This window comes from Heterodontus francisci, chromosome 2 (genome assembly GCF_036365525.1).
Source record: "Heterodontus francisci isolate sHetFra1 chromosome 2, sHetFra1.hap1, whole genome shotgun sequence".
NCBI classification, from domain to species: Eukaryota; Metazoa; Chordata; class Chondrichthyes; order Heterodontiformes; family Heterodontidae; genus Heterodontus; species Heterodontus francisci.
Window position 1 is genome coordinate 24,372,357 of NC_090372.1, and position 17,874 is coordinate 24,390,230.

General features: G+C 42.2%; 1 protein-coding gene across 9 annotated transcripts in view; it reads right to left on the minus strand.

The window, feature by feature from the left end:
* LOC137383106 (solute carrier family 12 member 7-like) overlaps positions 1 to 17,874 on the minus strand; it is a 238,156-nt gene that overhangs the window by 12,338 nt on the left and 207,944 nt on the right. For 8 of the 9 annotated variants that reach the window (XM_068055650.1, XM_068055653.1, XM_068055655.1 and 5 more), the window contains 4 exons: positions 11,422 to 11,591; positions 10,575 to 10,706; positions 9,558 to 9,665; positions 3,223 to 3,330 (listed from right to left, as the gene is read on the minus strand). In XM_068055650.1, the coding sequence (XP_067911751.1) occupies positions 3,223 to 3,330; positions 9,558 to 9,665; positions 10,575 to 10,706; positions 11,422 to 11,591 (518 nt within the window). The remainder of the gene's footprint in view (positions 1 to 3,222; positions 3,331 to 9,557; positions 9,666 to 10,574; positions 10,707 to 11,421; positions 11,592 to 17,874) is intronic. The other variant, XM_068055652.1, reaches the window with a different exon arrangement.

A 17,874-nucleotide genomic window follows, 5' to 3' on the forward strand; every position in this document is an offset into this window, starting at 1 on the left:
ATCCATTGCATTCCTTTCATCAGCCTTATCTGTTACTTCAGCAAAAAATTCAATTAGATTAGTCAAGCACGATTTGCCTTTTACAAATCTGTTCTGGCTCGCCTTAATTAACTCAAACCTTTCCAAGTGCCTGTTGATATTTTCCTGATTATTGCTTTTAAAAACTTACCCACTGCTGATGTTAAACTGACCGGCCTGTAGTTACTAGGAATGTCCTTACAACCTTACTTGAATACATTTGCCACTCTCCAATCCTCTAGCACCTTTATGCCAAGCCCTTCCACTATCTCCACTCCCACTTCTTTTAGCAACGTGGGTGCAAGCCACCCGGACCAGGCAACTTATCCACTCTTAAGCATAACCAGCCTTTCCAGTACATCTTGCCCATCAATTTTCACTCCATCCATCACCTCTACCATCTCCACTTCTACCAATATTTCATCAGCATCCTCTTTCTTAGTAAACACCAATAGAAAGTACTCATTATGTACATTAGCCTTTCCCTGTGCCTCCAAGCATAAATTACCCTCTTTGTCCCCAATAGGCTCCAATCCACCTCTTACTACCTGCTAACTGTTTACACACTGGGAGAAGATTTTTGGGTTTCCTTTTATGTTAACTGCCATTCTATCCTCATTGTCTCTTTGCCAGTGTTATTTTGCTCTTCAATCGAAAACCAGGCCAAATACAATAGGTTGAGAGATGAAGTGAAGAATTCACCTGACATGCATCATAAACCTTTTTTGTTTCATCATAGTCCCCATCTCCCTCATCATCCAAGGCACCCTGGTTTTGGTTCCCCTACCTTTTCCCCTTGTTGGAATGTACCTAGCCTGTACCTGAAACATCTCCTCCTTAAAGATCACCCATTGTTCCATTACGGTTTTTCCTGTCAGTCTTTGGTTCCATTTTACCCTAGCTAAATCCCCTCTCATTCTACAAGTTAGCCCTCTTCCAATTTAGAAGTTCTACTTCAGATTGTTCCTTGCTCTTCTCCATTACTAATCTAAACCTTATGATACGATGATCGCTCTTAGCCAAGTGTCCCCCCACGTATCCGACCTCATTTCCCAGCAATGCCTCTTTCCTTGTTGGATCAAGAACACACTGGTCAACACATTTCCGAAATTCCTCCCCCTTCTTAACCCTTATTCTATCATCCCAAATCGATATTTGGGTAATTAAAGACCACCCCAACCCCCCCACCCCCAACCCCAGCATCACCACTCTATAGTTCTTGCACATCTCTGTAATTTCCCTATCTCTCTCACTATGGAACACCCCCAGTAGCACGTGCATTTTCTTTTTGCTTTTCAATTCGAACCAAATGGATTCAGCCCTTGCCCCACCCCCCCCCAAAAGTCATCCTCTCTTTCCAACACTACAATGTCTTCTTTAATCAGTACTGCCACCCAAACTCTTTTTTTTCCCTCTCCCTATCCTTTCTGAAGACTTTGTATCCTTTAAAGTTAAATACCCAATCCTTACCATTTTTAAGCCATGTTTCTGTCATTGCCACTACATCATATTCCCACGTGGCTATTTGTGCTTGTAGCTCAACAACCTTATTCACCACACTCTGTGCGTTTACATACATGCATTTAAACCAGTCCTTGTATTCCTTAGTCCTTCTTAGTCTGCTCCTACCTAATATGGTACTACTTCCTTCTCTAGTACTATCCAACATAGTCACTCCTTTATGGACCTTATTCCTCTTTTCTACTTCTATATGCTGGTGACCATTCCCCTGCCAATTTAGTTTAAACCCTCCCTAACCACTGGTGAACCTCCCCATGAGGATATGGTCCCAGTCCTGTTGAGGTACAACTGCCCCTTTTGAACAGGTGCGTTTTACCCCAGAACTGGTCCCAATGTCCCAAGAACCTGAAGCATCATGCCTCAAGCTATACATTGATGCTCCCTATATTCCTATTTCTACTCTCACTAGCACACGGCACTGGGAGTAATCCAGAGACTACTACCTTTGCAGTCCTACTTTTTAAGTTCCTGCCTAGCTCCTGATGGTCTGACCATAGGACCTCAATACCTGCCCTTCCTATATCATTGGTCCCGATGTGTAATACAACTTCTGGCACACTCCCTTCCCCCTGCAAAATATTGTGCACCCTCTCAGTGAGGTCCTTTACCTTGGTACTAGGGAGGAAATGCACCATGCGGGATTCACAATGACCATTACAGAAATGCCTGTCTGTCCCCCTAACAATGGAATCTTCTATAATGACTATATTTCTATTCTGCTGTTCCTTCCTGTGCAGTCCCTTGCCTATTGGTGCCATAGTCTGGACTGCACTCCTTCAAGGTGTCTTCACTCCCAGCAGTCTCCAATGCTGAGTACCAGCTTGAGAGTGGCACACATGCCAAAGACTCCTGCACTTCCTGCCTCTTCCTACTCTTCCAGATGGCCATTCACCTATTATCCTGAACACTCACTGCCTTTGGGATGACCACCTCCTGGAACACATGATCCTGGAAACTCATCCTCCCTGATGCTCTGTAGAGACTCCAGCTGCCCCTCAAGCTTGAAACCTTCACCCCTGATGCATAACTGCTGTCGTTCATATGGAGATGGAAAGAGAATGGTGGATAGGAGGATGGGTGAAAAGACATAGCAAAACAACAATTTAAAAGTGACCTTACACAATCATATAGCACACAGTTCTATGTTATTTTGCAACTAATAGTTACAAGGTACAAAACTTTTTTTTTGTTAAATCAAAGGTTAATATTGCAGGACACCACTAGGGTTAGAGCAGAAGAGAAGATGTGGTAACTTGAAGCACAGATTTAGGCAATGGCAGGATTGGGTCTTTGAAAGCCTCGTACATTGTATGAGGAAGGAAAGACTGGGAGAGATGGATCAAGCAGTATCTATCCAGCAGTGAAGTCCTGAGAATGAGGACTAGGAGGAGGCACTGTAATGAGTCTCAATTTCAAAGCTGTGAGGATGGAGGGAGGGAGAGAGGAGGGCACGTTTCACCCAGCATTCTGCTCAAATTAGAAACATCCAGACAACTGCATTTTGTGTGTGATTGGATCATCTATAGCGAGACAAGGAGAGACAAGGAGAGACAAGGAGAGACAAGGAGAGACAAGGAGAGACAAGGAGAGACAAGGAGAGACAAGGAGAGACAAGGGTTTTGAACAGGACATTTTAAAGGTTGTAATGATTGGAGAAATGTAGTCATGGGAAATGTAGACTACCTCTTCATTAGGTACATCTTCAGGATTCCTGGCCTGGAATTCCAAAGTAGGATATGCAGAATTCTTCCTGCTTGTAGCGCCACGAGACTCATCAGTGATGCTCTGAATCTGGGATATGAGGGGTGATTAGCACAAGCAAGCAACCACAATTAGTCAGCAGTACTAACAGCAATTAGTAAAACCAACATAATCAGAATTCACCATTGACTGCATCCTATTGGTTGGCTTTGAAAAATATGTGGGATGCTGCTAGGAGGGAGTGGATAGCTTATCGCATGCTGCCTCCCACAAAGGTCTTGATGTTACCTGTAGCACCATGGCAAGGGTTTAATTGAAGAGTGGGAGGTTTCCCCTGTAAATGGGAGAGGCACAATCACTCCAGGCCTTCTCAAATACTTCTCAGTGGCCTCGGAGCAGCATGTACACCAGTTCCTGGATGGCACATGAACAGCGAGTGCCAAGTTAAAAATAAAAACTTAATTATGGTGTACATAGGGCAACTGCCTCTCTGACAAATGCAAAACTGTACAGGATGGGGGTGAGCAAGAGAGGGCAGCAGCTGGGATTGTGGCTTCAGTTTTGAAGTTTGCTTTGCAGCAGGTTCAACAAGAGTCTCAGTAATATTCATGAGCATAGTCTTCATGCCACAAAGTGGGGAGAATGGACCATTTAAAAAAAAAAACCCTTTTGGCATCATGTTTACACCATAGAAATGTGGAGACCGTTTACAAAAATACCAGACTTATTTAGTAGGAACAGCAATACAAGGTGTGCTGATCCTTTGCATTATGCAGTGATCAATTCATAACCAACGCAGCTCAAATAGTAAAGTACAATAGTATTTTCAGTTTATATACAGGATTAATATGTTTAGAGCAGATATTCATTATTATGCATCCTAATACCAATACCAATATGCAACCAAGTTTGCTGCAAGTAATTTAAACCACACACCTCATAAAACATAGCCTCATTACAACTTGACTAGTGCTGACTGGAGCCATACCTAGCACAAAAGATGATGTTTGTAGTTATTGGAGGCCAAACATCTAAGCCCCAGGACATCACTGCAGGAGTTTCTCAGGGTAGTCTCCTCAGTTCAACCATCTTCAGCTGCTTCAACAATAACCTTCCCTGCATAAGATCAGAAGTAGGGTTGTTCGCTGATGATGGCACAATGTTCAGCACCCCATTCGCTTCAGATACTGAAGCAGTCCATGTCTGCATGCAGCAAGATCTGGACAACATTCAGGCTTGGGCTCATATGTGGCAAATAACATTCGCACCACACCAAGTGTCAGACAAAGACTAAGACTATCTCTTATTGGAGATGGTCAAACTATATCCATGACAACATTACCAATGCTAAATCCTCCACCAATATCCTGGGGGTTCACCATTCACCAGAAACTCAACTGAACCAGCCATATAAATACTGTGGCTAGAACAACAGGTTAGAGGCTCGGAATTCTGCAGCGAGTAACTCACCTAACTCCCCAAAGCCTGTCCACCATCCACAAGACCCAAGTCAGGAGTGTGATGGAATACACTCCACTTGCCTGGATCAGTGCAGCTCCAACAACACTCGAGAAGCTCAACACCACCCAGGACAAAGCAGCCCACTTGATCAACACCCCATCCACCACCTTAAACATCCACTCCCTCCACCACCAGTGCACAGTGGCAGCAGAGAGTACTATATACAAGATGTACAGCAGTAACTTGCCAAGCCTCCTTTGACAGCACCTTCCAAACCCATGACTTCTATCAAGAAGGACAAGGGCAGCAGACGCATGGGAACACCATCACCTGCAAGTTCCCCTCCAAGTCATGCAGCATCCTGACTTGGAACTATATTGCCATTGTTTCACTATCGCTGGATCAAAATCCTGGATCTCTTCCTAACAGCACTCTGGGAGTACCTGAATCAGATGGACTGCTCACCACCACCTTCTCAAGGGCAACTGGGGATGGGCAACAAATGCTGGCCTTTCCAGTGGCGCTCACATCCCAAGAAATAAAAAAAAAAACTACCTTTCCTTAAATAGCTCCCGTGTAATGCATGATCATGTGTCATAAACTGATCCCAGTCCCCTCAGCTCGCATACCCGTGCTACTGAGGCTGTACACTTACCTGGAATCTGCAGGAGCTGAAGACAGATAGAATCAGAAGCTGCTGCACGTGGGCAGGAGCTGGGAGACTGTCTCATCATGGCCAAGATTGAAAGAGAAAGATGCTGAGGGAAACGTGATATAACAGAAAGACCAGCGGAGGCAGGAGAATGGGATAGAGCTAGGACCAGTTTGGATACTTACCACCAATTACCACCTCCAATTAAGATCCATTAGAGTAAATTTTCATGTTCACTGTATGTGCATTAATTAACAGAGCAGATCACCCGCCCTCTGTAGAAGGAGCACCGTGTGGGTTCTACAAAGGGCAGGTGATATACTCTGTCAGATTAACACCCAGAAGAAGCATGTTTATCCCTTTATACCATGCAATTTAAGCTTGGACCCCAGAAGGTCCATTATTATGGGTTAGTAGAGTATTGGCCAGTACAGCAGCTGTTAACCACATGTGGCCAATTGGGAATCCAGATGTGGCAAATTGCATTTGATTAGTAAGTAAAAATTGAGTGATAGCCACTGTCCTTGGCATGTGATCTCAATATTCGTATGCGTATGGCGCATGCATGTGAACCTTAACCTTTCTGTGAGATTGTTAGTAAAATGATAAGACAAAAAGCAGAGTGCAAGTGCTTTTTTTTTAATCGATGTGGCTGCTTTATTACCCTGGCTACTGAAAGATTGTAGATGTTTGTTAAGTAAAACTTAAATAGATTCCAACTATGTGCATTAAATGTAGTCACCACAATCGGGCACAACTAAATGATTTGCAAATTTGTGCCTTATAGCTGTGCAATCATTTGCACTTTTTTTTTTAAGATGTGAAAAGCTTCAATAAAATATTTGTGAATTATAGCATATGTAAGAAAATGAGACTGGAAGTGGATGAGGGAATCAGTGCCCAAGCTGGCAGAACAAATCACTTCTGTAATGAGGACAGTGGCCACTAGCATGTAAGGAACGGATCCATTTTATAATCAATCAATACAGAAGTGACCTACACCCTTAAACTCAGATTTGTCAGATTTAAAAATCAAACAGAAATTATCACTGCATGCTGCATATTTCTACTTGCATACATTTTTAGTTAACTATACACACTTTAGTTTTCACTAAAGCAAGCTTTTAAAAAAAAATTTTATAAATTTCTACAGATGCCTGGCTACATCTCATTACTATTTTGTTATATCAGCTATAACACCAATTATGCAATTGTTGAACAGATTCCTTTAGAAGTCTTACTCTGATGCTCACTACTGCACCTTTTTAGAAGAGAAATGGCAAAGACTGATCATGTTTACTCGTACTCAGTTATTCATCCATAGTTACTTAATTATTCATAAAACAAAAATAACTGTCCACTATTTCAAATTGCTGACATCAAGGACCACATTCCAGGTCAGAAATCACAATTCCTCAACTTGAGGATAAAACAGAATGAAATGGCTCTTGGGGATTTGATAATGGCATGCCTTAAACCTAAACTAATATAAAAAAAAATTATATTCCCTACTGTAGACTGTATTTATCCATCTTCCCCTAACCATCACAGGGCTTCACCACCACCCCCCACCGCCCCTCCCCCATGACCCATATGTTCATTATCTCAACAGCTGGACACATGATCAGTTCCTTGGTCCTGTCTTCTGATCAGCTACCACCTACTTTGTGCCTTCGTTGAAGGAGCTGAATTTTACTTCAGCATTATATTATTGTGCTGCAAACATGTTTTTTTTTTTTAAAGTTGGCCTGCAAAACATAATTATCCCCTAGTAAAGAGAGAGGCCAGGGTCATTCAGACTTTTATCATTACTTGGTCACAGAAACTTAGCAAATTGTCAAGTGCTCATCTATTTTGGCTCCAGGGCAGAAGTGGCACCATTAACAAGTGACTGGACTTACTCCCTTCAACATTTTTCAAAATGGTTATGATGTGTATCAATCGATACAAGAAGTCAATGGAATAACCACAATGTATAGAGGCAATTCAAGCAGATTTATATTGGGCCTTTTGGCCAATAGCACAAAGACTTGGAAAATTTGTTTTTGGGAAACAATAGGTAAGTTGTATGTTCTCACTAGCTCTGTATGTGCTCCAATAACCCTAATTTAATGATGAGAAGGGACAGAGCTCCAGCCAGCATCACTGAGCTCCACAGGCAGAAGAGAAATATGAAGCTTTGCCTCTCAGATTCAATGTAGGCTTTTTGGTTTGATACAGAATGTTGACGTGCAGTAGCTCTATGCTGTTGGCGTGAAACTGGTGATCGGATTTGTCATGCCATTCTTGGTTCAGTTGGTAGCACTCTCGCCTCATAGTCAGAAGGTTAAGGGTTCCATGCCACAGATTGTAGCACGTGATCCTAGCTGGCACTGCAGTGCAATACTTAGGGAGGTGCCGTCTTTCAAATGAAACATTAAACCAAGGCCCCAGCTGCCCTCTCAAGTGAACATAAAAGATCCCGAGGCATTATCTAAAGAGAAGCAGGAGAATTCTCCCAGTGTCTGGCCAATATTTATCCCTCAACCAATAGCACCAACTGACAATGTGGCCATTTATCTCATTACTGTTTGAGACCTTGCTGTGTGCAAATTTGGTTTCACGTTTGGAAGTATGGCAAAGTATTTCATTGGGTTTGTGACATTCTGAAAATAGGAAAGGTGCGATATAAATGCAAGTTGGTTCTTGCTTTTTAATGCTTGTAATGTGTGCATCTCTGGTCCTTGTCCATTCAAGGAAAAACAGGCTGGTCACATGGCTTCAGTCTAATAGGCTGGTGACCATCATGGATCAGGTGAGGTGGGGAGGGGGGTGAAGGATATCATGATCAAGTCCGCTGGTACCAAGTAAAAGGAGTCAATGGGTTTCCAATATTCTATCATGGAGCAGATTTAGGCTATGTGGCAAATGAGTCCTTATATATGCACGTGAAGGCCCCACGCCCATTTTAGGCAACCTTGCCAAAACTGGAGGAGCCAGTAGCTCATCCAGATTATTCATATGACGCCAAAGGCTCAATTTTGAACCGACCTTGGGTCTCCCAGTTCAGGTGTGCTTTGCGCCCACAAATGGGCCTTCAGACTCAGAACTGGCACCAGCGAATTTCTACCTCTTTCTGTTGGATGGTGCCCAATAAGTCTAAACTGAGATTTCACACTTCACAATCACACACTGAATTACTGGTATGGTCGTGTTGCATGACCAGCGATATTATGAAGTCCTTTGAATATCCCCAACGCAATTGGGTTTGCATTGTGAAAAAAAAGGAGGCAGAAAACATAGGACGAAACATTAGAATGTAGGATACAGGAGTAGGCCATTCAGCCTCTTAAGCCTGTTCAGTCATTTAGTTAGATCATGGGAGTAAATGAATGATCCTGCGACCAGCAGTTTTTTGTTCCTGTTCTGTAACGACTGGACTGAACTTCCCCATTTCCACCACCTCTACCACAGTATTGAGATGCAGTTGATCGCGAGAAGCAGACCTAAACATTGAGGTCTCCCACACATCAACCAGCTTTTCAACAAACTCACGACACATTTTCATCCCAGTGTAGGGTTAGCCAGGTTTACCAATCCAAGAATTATTTATAACTATATAGTCATGATCCAGCAACCTCTTCAGCTCACTGAGTATACAATCATGAATCAATAATTCCATTATTCAGAACGGTTACCCCAATCTACGCCAGCTCACAAAAACATTGGCCAAACTACTCCTGCCTTATGACACCAAAAAAATAGTTCAACTCAATTGACTGATAAAAGGTCCCAGTAATCATTTGTTGGGTTTAATTAACAAATTATCATATGTCTGCTACAGGCAGTAACTGTTTGGGGTCAGTCATCGTGGCTATAGACTTGTTTCAGCAATAACCTATTAAATTGCTTTCTGGCCTCCTAATCCCTTTTACCATAAGACGTTCGATATACTTCTCTGCGTTCATGTTGCAAGACTAATATCGAAATGCCCATATATCACTGCAGAAAACTCTAGTAGAAACTATGTAAAACATTATCAAATTAACATGCTATTAGAAGTGTAGCAAATAGATGTGAATCATTTAGCGAACCTGCAAACAAATTCTGTTTAATTCAAACATTAATAGTCTGGCATTACAAAACTCTTTCCACCTACAATGAAGTAAAATTATGTACAATTCTTAGGCAGTAGTGAACAGAGTCGCAACTAAAACAAGCTTACCTCTCGCTCTCTCTCATTTTTTGAGAGCTGCATCTGTTTCAGCATCTGTGATCTCTGCTCCATCACCAAGGTTCGCTCGTATGTGAAAGCTGAAATATCGTTGTCAAGCTGGGAATTTTAAAAAGAGCAACAAGTCCAAAAGAGTAAATAACAAACTGCCTATGTGTTGGCCTTAGCTCAGGACCTTAAAAACACTAGCAGTAAATGAAATTAGGACAGATTATATCATCTAGGCTTAGTTTCTTTGAGTTTAGAAGGTTCAGGACTGCTCCTATTCACATGGAAACTGCACTTTTGCTAACCAGCATCCTGCACCCAAAGGACACCTGAAAAATGTTTCACTTGAAATTAGGTCAGGCCATTCTTTTAGGCATCTCCAGCAGTCATCAGAGATAGGAGTAAGACCCCTTATATATGCAATTGAGGGCTGCCTCATTGAGCCTCTGGATCAGTCAGCAACTGCCTGATGGAGGGACAGTTTTCTTTTAAATTCGATTTACCAGTCAGGTGTGAGCTGCCTGTGGGAGGTGGGAGAGGAGCCGGCAGCTTGTCCAGATTATTTAGATGAGGCCCAAAGCTCAATTTTGAGCGAGCCTTGGGCCTCACAGTTCAGGCCTGCATGGTGCCCACAAAGGCCCCTTCAGATTCGAAACTGGAGCCAGAAAATTTCTACCCCTTCCCATTGGATGGTGCTGCAAATAAATCTAGACTGTGACATAAAGATTCATTTTTACCCAACATGATCGTATGAATAAGTCAATGCTTGATGGCTAGATCTCTGCAGATCACAGCTCTTTTGAAGTTCGCTGAATGTCACCAACTAAATTTTGTTTGCATTGTAAAACGAGCAGAAAAGAGAGGAGATAGGAATGAGTATAGGAATGTAGGACCAGGAGCACGCCAGGCCCTTCAGCCCCCAAACCCATTCCAGCATTCAATTAGATCATGACAGTGAATGACTGATCCCATGATTGGTGGACTTTTGTTCCCATTCTGTAACAGCCTGTCTGTTCTTACCATTTCCACCACCTCTACCTCGGCATCGAGACGGAGCTGGTACAGGAACAGCTGCAAGTCCTTCTTCATCTGGATGCTGTTGTCATCTATCTGGGCAACAGTGAAGATACGCATCTTGCACTTCCTCCAAACCTGCAACAGATCCACTAGGTCACTCCTCAAAATAAGCCGTTTCAATTATATATAGCAACTTGCATTTATACAGCATCTTTAGCCTAGTAAAACATCCCAAGTCACTTCACAGGCGTGTAATCAGACAAAATTCAACACTGTGACACACAAGAAACTATTAGGACATGTGACCAAAAGTTTAGTCAGAAGTAGGTTTTAAGGAGCATTTCAAAAGTGGGAGAGAGGTGAAGAGGTTTAGGAATTCCAGAACTTATGTCCTAGGCAGCTGTAGGTATGGCCGGCAATGGAGAGACAAAGGCAACTGGGAATGCAAAAGGGGCCAGAATTAGAGGGATGCAGACATCTGAGGTTTGTAGGACTGGAAGAGGTTACAGAGATTGGGAGGTGTGAGGCTACATAGGGTTTTGAAAGCAACAATGTGAATTTTTAAATCCAGGAGTTGCCAGACAGGGAGCCAATGCATAATCAGTGAGCACAGTGCTAATGGGTGAATCGGACTTGGTGTGAGGTAGGATGGAGTTTTGGATGAGCTGAAGTTTATGGATGAGCTGAAGTTTATGGAAGTGCAGGATGGGAAGCTGGCAAGGAGAGCACTGGAATTTTAAAGTCTGGAGGTATCAAAAACAAGGATGACTAAGGCTGTATTCGTAGTACAAAAAGCAAGGGTTAAACTTCCAGTCACATGACTGAACCTCTGAATGTGTAGTAAGTTTACCTTGTGTTGGCTGAGGAGGAATGGCAGTAACATCAGTAATCCCCCGTCGTGGACAATCCACCAGATGTCGATGGTTCCTCCAGCGAAACGCTCCTGGTTTGTCGGGAAGGAATCTATATTCTTGGTCACCAGCAGAGCTTGGTGAGCAGCTGTCGTTTCACGCACCATATCTGCAATGAGACAGAATCCATACATTAACTACCATAGCTCACAACTCAGCTTTCTTCTAAAAGGAAGAACTAGTTTCTTTCCGGCAAAGACAAGATCCATTGAAACAAGCTTCTCCCCCACCAACTGACCAGCTGAATGTGGCCAAGTTAAATCCCCAGTCCCTGCTGGGAACAGGAGACAGGGGTAGAAAGAATGGCAGAGATTAACTTCCACATCCATGGGTAGTGGTGGGAAAGGTGGTGGATTGGGTGGCAAGGAGAAAAAGGTGAAGAAGCTAAAGCAGTTGGGCCAAAGCAAAGGGGGATTAAAATGGATGAAGTGCAATCCCTCATACATGACAGCCATTCCTTTATCCATGATCAGCGGCCACACCCTCATAGATGAACAGTAAGCACCAGGGAGTCTCAGGTGGCCAACTTCCATACAGGTGTTTTCTATCATGATTATCCACTGTCACACCACCTTATTTATCCAGTTTCTCAAAAAGCTATCATATTATCTCTTACTCCTGGGAAGTCATTAAATAACTTAACATTTAGAATTTGTCTTACAATTTTAAAAGCTATAAAAGAAACAGCAAGCTAATTAAGATACCTAGTTAACAGAAAATGATAGACAGTTGACTTTCAATCAGCTGAAAGTGATTGCCTGAATAGGTGTTAAAGCTGGAAGCTGAAATAACAGTTGTAACCTCGGGGTGAGTCATAAGCTCTACAAAATTAAACAGTATATGCTACAGAGTGGGCTGCAGTGATTGCAGAATTGAGTGCTTCGCTAACAGAGTGCTAAAGTTGGGAATGGGGGGTTGGGGAGGGGGTGCTGCTTTTTATTTTTATTTATTTTTTTTTAAAACCTCCGTACCTTGGTGAGAATTTTTCTTTTATCGAGGAAACTATAACTTGCTGTTACTTGAATTTATTAAATTAATAACTTGAACTAGAAAAACAATTAATTCATTAAATTAAAATAATCCAATTAAAAAATATTTGTAAACTAATTAACCAAATAAATAAATGAAGGAGGTTAGATAGACATGGCAGAGCAAGTGATGTGCCATAACTGCAGCATGTGGACATTTGTGGAGAACATTGTGATCCCAGACAATCATATGAGGCAACTATCAGCATGAGGAACTTTAGCTCAGAGTTGTTGGGTTAGAATCCCAGCTGCAGACATTGCAGGGCATCAGGGAGGGGTGGGGAAGTGGGGGAAGAAAGAGTCACCTGGACACTGTTCTGGGGGGCAGTCACACTCCTTAGGTTAAGTAGAACTTTAGAGTTGGTCAATGGTCAGGGACAGGAGGGTGTGGCCGAGTGAGACAGTTACAGGGATCCAGGAGGAGCCTTTGCCCTCGACTTTGGCCAACAGATATGAAGTACTTCCTACTTGTGTGATTGAGAGCAAGGATTGCAGAGTGGTTGGGCAAACTGACCATAGCACCATGGTGCAGGAAACCATTCAAGTGAGGGGAATGAAAGGAATGTGATAGGGGACAGTGGTATTGTTCTTTACAGCCGTGACCAGGAAATCTAAAGGTTGTGTCACCTGCCCTTGCCAGGGTTCAAGGCATCTCCTCGCAACTGGAGAAGAACTTGAGTGGGAGGAGGAGGATCCAGTCATCATGCTCCATGTAGCAACCACCGACATAGGTAGAACTAGGAATGATGTTGCACAGAGTGTTTGACGAAGTAGGATCCCAATTGAAAAGCAGAACCTCAAAAAGGAAATAATCTCTGGATTTTTACCTGAGCCACGCACCAACTGGTATAGTAATAAACAAATTAGAAGATTAAATGCATATCTGAAGGAATAGTGTGGGAGGCGGGGGTTTCACTTCATGGGCCACTGGCATCAGTGCTGGGGAAAGAGGGAGCTATTCTGTTGGGATGGGCTGCACCTAAACTGGACTGGGACCAGAGTCCTGGTGAATTGAATGACCAGGGCAGCAGACAGAACTTTAAACTAAGAAAGGAGGGGTGGGAGAATTCAGGAAAGGGTAAATTCAAAAGCAGTAAGGGAAATGTCAAGGATCGAGAGCAGAGCAGCATTTTGGGTAAAAATAAGTAGAGTGGATCCGAAGGGACAGTGAGAGTAACAAAGGTACTAGAGCAATTCGTGAATGAGGTGGCGTCAGGGAAAATTAGAAAATAGTCAAAGCTGAAAGCACTATATTTAACTGCACAAAGAATTTGCAACAAATTAGCTGAATTAATAGCAGATAAAATTTGATCTAAAAAGGCTATTATGGAGATGTGGTTTCAAAGTACCCAAGGTTGGGAAGTAAATATTCCAGGATATTTAACTCTTAGAAGAGACAGGCAAAATGGAAAAGGAGGAGGGATAGCCTTGATAATAAAGGATGGAAGAAAGACAATAGAGAGAATGGGTCTTAGTTCAGAAAATCAAGAAGTAGAATCAGTTTGGGTGGGGCTACGAAACAGCAAGGGGCAGAAAACACTGGTGGGTGTTTATTGGCCCCCTAACATAGTTGTTGAGAATAAATCAGAAAATTAGAGGCATACATAACAAGGGTAATACAGTATCATGGGGAACTTTAATCCTCTTATAGACTTGTCAAACCAAATTTACAGTGATAGTGTGGAGGACGAGTTCATGGAATGTATATGATAGCTTTCTAGATCAGAATGTTGAGGAACCAATTAGGGAACAAGTTCGAGGAGCAGCACCTCATTTTCCGATTAGGCTCGCTACAACCTACCAGACTGAACACTGAGTTCAATAATTTCACAGCATGACTGGCCGTTTTTTATTTTAATTTTATTTTGTTTCATCACTTTGTTACCATGTGCCTGCCTACTGGTTTTTTCAGGTTTGTTCTTTTGGCTACGGCTGTTTATTATTCTGTCATTAACACTCTCTGCACTAATGCTTTGTCTTTCACCACACCATTAGCACACTCTTTGCGTTTGCCCCATGACCTCCTTGTCAGTTAATCTCTCTGGCCCTCTCTCCAACCACACACCTTCTCTTTTGTTCGCTTCTCTTTCCACTCCACCCCATCACCCCCGCTTTACTTGCTTAAAACCTATTACATTTCTAATCTTTGCCAGTTCTGATGAAAGGTCACCAACTGAAACATTAACTCTGCTTCTCGCTCCACAGATACTGCTTGACCTGCTGAGTATTTCCAGCACTTTGTTATTTCAGATTTCCAGCATCCGCAGTATTTTGCTTTTATTTTAGGGAATAAATTATTTTGGATCTAATCTTGTGCAATGTTGTAGTCAAGGGGCTTCTAGGAAAGAGTGACCATAATACGATAGAATTTTATATTGAGTTTGAAAGCGATTTAGTTAAATCCAAAACTAGAGTCTTAAATACAAACAAAGCAAACTACATAGGCATGAGGGATGAGTTGGCCAAGGTACAAGCTACATTGAAAGAAATGACAGTAGACAATAGCAGATCATATTTAAAGATATAATACATAATTTGCAACAAATATACATTCCTTTCAGGCGCAAAAAAGCAGTCCAACCGCAGCTCATAAGAGAAGTTAAAGATAGTACTAGATCGAAGGAAGAGGCTTATAATGTTGTCAAAATAGTAAGCCTGAGGTTTGGGGGATTTTAGAGTTCAACAAAGGAGGACCAAGAAATTGATAAGGAAAGAGAAAAGAATATGAAAGTAGACTAGCCAGAGACACAAAAACAGATTATAAACATTGCTATAAGTATGTAAACAGGAAGAGATTAGTGTAAATAAATGGGTGAATTTATAATGGGGGAATAAGGAAATGGCAGAGACATTAAACAAATATTTTGTATCTGTTGTCACAGTAGAAGACACAAAAAAACCCAGAAACAATGGGGAACCAAGGGTTTAGCTAGAATGAGGAATTTAAAGCAAAACTAAAGAAATAGTGCTGGAGAAATTAATGGGACTAAGTGGTGACAAATCCCCTGGACTGGATGACCTGCATCCTAGTGTTTTAAGAGAGGTAGCTGCAGAGATAGTTGATACATTGGTTTTGATCTTTCAGAATTCCTTAGATCCTAAAACAGTTCCCAAGGATTGGAAAATAGCAAACATATCCCTAAGAGGGAGAGAGAAAAAGGGGAACTGTAGGCCAGTTAGCCTAACATCAGTAATAGGCAAAATGCTAGAATCTATTATTAAGGACATGCTAACAGGGCACTTCGAAAATCATAGAGGGAGTGCAACGAAGGTTCTCTAAACTGGTTCCTGGAATGAGGGAATTGTCCTATTGAGGAGAGATTAAATAGACTAGGTCGATATTCCCTCGAGTTTAGAAGAATGAGAAGTGATCTAATTGAAACATATATAATTCCTAAGGAGCTTGACAGGGTAGATGTGAGAAAATATTTCCCATAGCTGGGGTCATAGAGAGATACAGCACAGAAACAGGCCCACTGTGTCTGTGCCAACAACCACCCATTTATACTAATCCTACATTAATCCCATATTCCCTACCACATCCCCACCATTCACCTAACACCAACCTACACTAGGAGTAATTTACAATGGCCAACTTACCCATCAACCTGCAAGTCTTTGGCTGTGGGAGGAAACCAGAGCACCCGGCAGAAACATTTAGGACTGAGATGAGGAGAAATTTCTTCACTGACGGCCTGTGAATCTTTGGAATTCTCCAACCCATAGACAGAGGTCGATAAGATTTTTGGGTACTAAGGGATATAGAGATAGTGCAGGAGATCAGCCATAATCTTGTTGAATAGTGGAGCAGGCTCGAAGGGCCAAATAGCCTACTCAGGCTCCTTATGTGTTATGTTCATAACTGCAGGTTCTAATCCTTCCAGCATTTAAAAGTGAGTTGTGAGCGCCACCTGCTGTTTGCTGATAGGTGTGGAGGGATCCAGAAAAAGTGCCTGTTGCATAAGGGACCACACGAACAACCTGCTTGCAAATACTGACAACTTATGTTGTAGAATAGTGCATTTTATCTCATTGAAAAGACGAGGTTCCAAATTGTTAACTCCATAAAAAAATTACATGCCTGACATGTTTGTAAGATAATTATTTTTACCTTTCAAAGGTTGGTGGGGATTAGCAACAAGCAAACCTGCCAACATGTAGACAGTCAAATGTTTACATTAAGGCATGTCATTACCCGAGGTATCCTAAATGAGTACTTAAATAATGCCCTAAATTAGCTGGATGTGTACCTGCAGTAAAATATTTTCAGAATTATTATGTAGTTTCTCACAACAAAGCAGTCTGCTTCAACAGCCCATCCACTGGTTTAAACATCCACTCTCTCCCCATCATTGCTGCACCGTGGCTGCAGTGTGTACCATCTACAAGATGCACCGCAGAAAACTTCTCAAGGCTTCTTCAACAACACCCCCAAACTCTTGAACCCCAGCACATTGAAGGATAAGGCAGCATGTGCATGGGAATACCATCACCTCCAAGTCAAACCATTCTGATTTGGACATATATTATCATTCCTTCACCATTGCGGAGTCAAAATGCTAGAACTCCCTATTTAACAGCACCGTAGGAGCACCTTTGCCAGACAGATGACAGGGTTCAAGAAGGTTCACTAGCATCTTCTGAAGGGCAACCAGGGATGAGTCTTGGATGGGCCATGAATGCCGGATTTGCAACATCCCATGAATGATTTTTTTTAAAAATAGCATCTGGCTACAAAATTCCGAATTGTGAATGAATATCCACAGTTTGACATGAGGTCAGAAGCACATCGAGCACACTCAAAGTGACTGATGTGGATTATGTGCATTCCTGAAAGTTATATCTGTTACCAGGGAGGAAATAACTTGCTTGCTGGACTTTGGTCTGAGGTGGTGTCTTTACAATGATGCAATCCAAGACACAGCTGAGTTCAGCTCCTGGATTTTGATCAAATTAAGGTGACAGTCATTTGTTTAGCACACTTGCCTCAGTGATTCTTTGCAAGCACAATGGAGGATGGAGGAAACAAATCCATGGTGTGCACACGTCACACAACTTCATTTGTACTCGAAATGCGATTTTATAATTTTGCAAGAGGAACATAGGAACAGTAGAAAGCCATTCAGTCCCTCAAGCTTGTTACATAGGAACAGGAGTAGGCCATTAAGCTACTCAAGTCTGATCCACCATTTATTCAAACAGATCATGGCTGATCTGTACCTCAGCTCCACTTTCTCAACTTTCTAACATATTCCTCGATACCCTTACCCAACAAAAATCCATTGTTAGTCTTGAAAGCTTTAGTTGACCCCCAGCACCTACAACCTTTTTGATTCAGATTTCCATGACCCTTTGGTTGAAGAA